Genomic DNA, 5135 nt, shown 5'->3' with positions numbered 1-5135 from the left:
GGAGTGGGCCAAAGATCTTACGTAGAATTTTTCGCTCGAAGGCTCCCAAAACTTTTTCATCCGCTGTTGATATCGTCCATGTTTCTGCGCCATGTATTAGGACGGGAATGATGAGCGTTTTGTAGAGTGACAGATTAGCCCTTCGAGAAAGAGCCCTACTTCTCAGAAGTCTACTGAGCTCAAAGTAACACCTGTTGGCAAGAGTTATTCTCCGTTTGATCTCCAGGACAACGTCATTTCTGTTATTAATACTGGTTCCAAAGTAGACAAAGTACTTCACAACTCTGAATTGTTGGTTGTCAATAGTGACATATTGTCCAAGACGCGAAGACTCCCTGTGTGTTGACAGCAGGTACTTTGTTTTACCCTCATCCACCGCAAGACCCACATTGCTCGCCTTTCCCTTTGAACTGGAGTTTGCCAAGCTACAGCTGTCATAAAACGAAGCACGAACTCGGAGTAGGCTGCGTGGCAGTCCGGAGACTTCGCTACCTTGTCTCCCAGTTCAAGCCAGTGAACGAAAGATTTGACATACTCTGGGTAAAAGTGAGACTACACGACCTGAGCATAATTTGCGTGCACGCCAAAACGTCCGAGAAAGACGTTGATCTCGTTGAACGCCTCTACGAATGTCCTCGCCATGATATCATATGTACATAAATGAACGCGTTTCAAAAAAGGTACCGTTACGGCACCATACTCGATAAAAGATGGGTATATATGGTTGGCAACGCATCGTTCTTAAATGTAAATAAGTTGTGTATTCTAATCGAGTTCTGACGACTCTTTAATTTATATAGAAGAGTAAGTGTATGAGGATAAGAAAAACTAGAACTAGCTAGCATAGTTCACACTATAGTTAATATACTTATTAATATTTATCACTAAAAGAATAAAAAACTATCTCATCTATTATTTGTCCTGCATACGAAAAAATTCTTTAAATCAAGATTTACTGTTTTGTTAATTTGCATGCATATTCGTACAGTAAAGCAATGCATACAATAAAATGTACATACGCTCATACATACTATGGCATACACACTAGACATACTATTCATCAAACGTTTAAATTACTATTAAAAAAATAAAGGATTCAGTGTTTAGGTGAGACACGCACGTATTCATATATGCACACACATATAAAGCAGACTCTTTGCTACATGCATACATTGTATGAATGCACTTCTTCAGATGAAAGAATACTCCTTTACAAATACATGCCTCTGATTCACAGGCCAATCAGCGAAGCGCACAAATCTTTTTCACCACAGCACCAGAGCGCAGTGTAGCGCCTCATTGGTCGTGGGAAAGTATGTGAGAGCACGTGCTGCTGCTTCTTGTTTGAATTTTTTTGTAGCGTCATTAAGTGTTGTTGGTACAAATTGCTATTGTGAGTGTTGTTATCGTTGTTGCTGAAACTTCAAATTCCTACACATAAATACATACAGCACCAGCTGGCGTTGATGAAACCATATAAACGCAGCCCAATCCAAAGGCTCCACAAAGGGTGTGTGCATACCACTAACAACGAAAGCACATAGCTAGAAAATGCTGAGTAACCACCGTGAGAGAGAATGCTCAATAATAATTTACCTGTAGTCTACCTGTCGACCAACTGTGGTGAATTGCTAGTGGCTAAGGAAATTGGTATAAATAACACCACCAGGAGACCAATGCAGGCATACGCACACAGGACGTGAAAGTGAATATAGCACAGCAGTTTGTGTATTGATCAAACACACATTGTTTTTGTTTTTTATTTCGAAATAACACGAGAATTTTACCAAGATGTCGTCCAGTGAGATATATCGTTACTATTACAAAACTTCTGAGGATTTGCAGGCATTCAAAACGAGTGCGAATGAGCCGTACTTCAATCCAATGGCCGCCTATAATCCACCGCCACTGGTTGGCAATAATAATAGTCACCAGCACCAGCAACAACAATTCAATTGTGCACCCACCAACAATTTTCTATCGACCAACGGCTTCATCACCTTCGAGCAAGCATCTTCCGATGGCTGGATTACCTCCTCGCCAGCTAGTCATCGCTCTGAAAGTCCCGAGTATGTGGATCTCAACACCATCTATGCGAATGGTGGTACACACAATGGCGCTCACTCGCTGCACGCAACTGTAACGCAATTCGGTTTGCATTTGGAGTCTCCGTCAGTGCCAACAAGTACGCAGCTAACGGGATTAACAACAACGCCCTCAGCCGCAATCGCCAAAACGAGTGCCTCCAAGGGTACCGGCAGCAACAACAGCGGAACAACGAAAGCAAAACGTTCTTATACACGCCGCACACCAAAAACAACCACAGCTGCATCAGCGGAGCTGCCACCAATCACCAGCGATGCCATCGTTTCTATAGCCACCAATGCCGCGGCTGCGATCAGCGCGAACCCTCATATAATCACCAACAATGCCTACACGCATGATTTCCAAAGCTTTGATTTTGATCACGCCGCCGCATTATTTGATGGTGACAGTGTCGATGACGAAGACGTCGACGATCATATGTTGCTCTTCGGCGCCGACGATGACTTCGAAGCCGCTGACGGTTCTTTCGAGCTTGTCGATCAACCGGGCGTAATGCAGTCAGAAGGAGTGACTGGTGCCATCGCACAACCCGCCGGCGTTAAGAAACGTCGCGGCAAACAAATCTCGCCGGTCATCAAGCGTAAGCGTCGTTTAGCGGCAAATGCGCGAGAACGTCGACGCATGCAGAATCTAAATGAGGCCTTCGATCGGTTGCGTCAATATCTGCCGTGCCTGGGCAATGATCGGCAGCTTTCCAAGCATGAGACGCTACAGATGGCGCAAACATACATAGCGGCGCTGGGCGATTTGCTGCGCTAAGACCAAAGATGATGCAAACGAAGCTCTGGTTCTGGGGAGTTGACCGTAGTAGTATTTTTTATTGTTGTGCGATACAAATGACTGAGTTAGAAAATGTGTGAAATATGTAGAAATTCTGTTGTATTATAGAAGTTTCATTAGTTATAAGAGTGTAATTGTTGGAAAATATTTATTTAAGATTAGTTAGAAATGATAAAAAGAATTTAAATATAAATTTTGTACATAACTAAACTGGAAGACAGAAACCGATGCCTAATTTTAGTTAAAAGAAAATAATACAAAGAAATATGTAATACAAATTAAATAAGCGGAGTTTTATTTGAATTCTTTAGATGAAGAAAAGAAAAAAGTATTTGAAGTTTATATAAAAAGGCACAGAGTGAAGTGTATTTGTGGTTTTCTAATTTTGAGGCAAAACGATAAATCTTACTTGAATAATTTCTCAAGATAGATAAGTACACTCAATACAACGTTTTTTATGGGTCGTTGTTGTTGTTGTTGAAGTCGTTGAGTATTTCTACTGAAATAATCCTAATTTGTGGCCAGCAATGTTTTACTACCACTGTCAGGTATTTTTTTTGTTTGCTTCAAAGTCAGATCCATTTAGTGAGATCCAAGTATAGCAGCAAATTCTTTATCTCGATGTCTGAGATCTCATTCATTTGCTGTAAGAAAGACTAACCGAAGGAGCGAAGTCGTGCCCTAGCTAGCCCTGGACATTCACAAAAGTAGTGGAAAAGACTTTTCTTCACCCCTTCCGCTTGACAGCTTCTGCAGATGGGATTGAAGGGGTGATTGAGTCCGGCTGCATGACCCCCTACCTTCCAATGACCTGTAAGAGTTGCAGTGGTGCGTGAAATGTTTGGCCAAGAACATCCTAACAGGTGATTCGTCCGTTGGATTTTGTACGTGGCCATGTTTTTTTTGTTGTAATACATATAGTTAATTGCTTCCATCTTCTTTCGGCTAAAGCATGATAGTGTGAAGCAATGGATACTTTTATTGTGTTCAGTGGAGTGGAGACTGCCACCGCCTCTTCTATGTCTAGTGTCGAACCTTTTCTTGCTAGCTTATCCGCTATCTCATTACCCCGTATGTTCCTATGAACATACCCATATCAGAGTAATTTCAAGACAATGACTAAACAATTCTAGTTCCTTTCTATACTGTAAGACTAGTTTGGGTGAAATGGAGTTGGAGTATAAGGCCTTTATAGCTGCTTGACTGTCTTGCACCAACTCCCTTGTAGAGTTTTAGTGATTTGCATGCTTCTCTCATCGCTAAAAGTTCTGCCTGGAACACGCTGGCATAGTCAGCAAGTCGAATTTGAGATAGGTTGAGTGGCTCCGAATGGAAGCGAGCTCCCACAGTACAGCTCATCTTAGAACCGTGAGAGTACATTTCAATATCGTATCTTCCAATCACTTTCCCTTTGCCCCATTCGGCTCTCGATGGAAAACGTACCGTAAAGTCTTTCTTTAAGTTAAGGTCTGGGACTGTGTAGTCTGATCTGTTTTGAGCAGCGAGGGTCCCTGTAGGGGGATCTTACAGTGACAGTACGACCTTGTTGTCCAGCTTCCTATGTATCTGAGTCTCACCGCGCTGCAAGTAGCGATTGTTTTTATACAGTGAGTCACAGTCAAATTGAGCCACCAGTTCCTAGAAGATATATGTTTAAATAACTTTTGTAATTACTTCCACACATCCTTTTTTTTGTCACCTTTATAAAGAGAGTATGCGTGCGTAATCTAATAGCGTTTTCTTTTCTACATGAAAATGTTGCCCTGTGCTGTCACTTTCGAATTTTGTGATCTTTTGTAAAATGAATGCAATCTTCCCAAGGGGCCGCTTTATCGTTTCTCCAAGGGCAAACATAAAGAAATGTGAAAGTGCAACATTTCTTTCCCTCTCTGGTATCGACGGTGTAGATAATTGCCCTATTAATCAGCTGATCAGTAACAAAAGTAGCCCCTTATTTGACTCTTTCTTGCTCACATTAATCGGCTGTGTCCGAGCAGCACAGATGGGGTCTACACATTTTTGACATTTCATTTTAGCAGTCGTGAATTGAAAAAGCGAAAATTGAGATTGTACATATAACTATTAAAATATTGTAGCTGCCCGTGATATTTGCAAATTGAAATTACCAAAATCAGTAAGAGAAATTGACAGACAAAATAGGTAAATGTGTTTGCGCGAAATATTGAGTTAACGAGATGTACCTTGAAAGAAACTTCAATAAATATTAAAAAACTACTTTTTCTTTTGTT

The 5135-nt window shown here is 41.3% G+C and overlaps 1 protein-coding gene across 1 annotated transcript; it reads left to right on the top strand.

The window, feature by feature from the left end:
- The first annotated feature begins 1791 nt into the window (after nt 1-1791).
- On the top strand, nt 1792-2865 carry LOC129235941 (protein atonal). Its single transcript, XM_054870033.1, has one exon. It carries the CDS (start codon nt 1792-1794, stop codon nt 2863-2865), a length of 1074 nt encoding a protein of 357 aa, XP_054726008.1.
- Nucleotides 2866-5135: the final 2270 nt, after the last annotated feature.

Source organism: Anastrepha obliqua, chromosome 1 (assembly GCF_027943255.1).
Source record: "Anastrepha obliqua isolate idAnaObli1 chromosome 1, idAnaObli1_1.0, whole genome shotgun sequence".
In the NCBI taxonomy this organism is placed as follows: domain Eukaryota; kingdom Metazoa; phylum Arthropoda; class Insecta; order Diptera; family Tephritidae; genus Anastrepha; species Anastrepha obliqua.
This window is presented reverse-complemented; position numbering and strand designations above follow the sequence as displayed.

What these genes read in the sequence shown, in the direction of transcription:
- LOC129235941 (XM_054870033.1), top strand. Translation starts at nt 1,792, where the DNA reads ATGTCGTCCAGTGAGATATATCGTTACTATTACAAAACTTCTGAGGAT.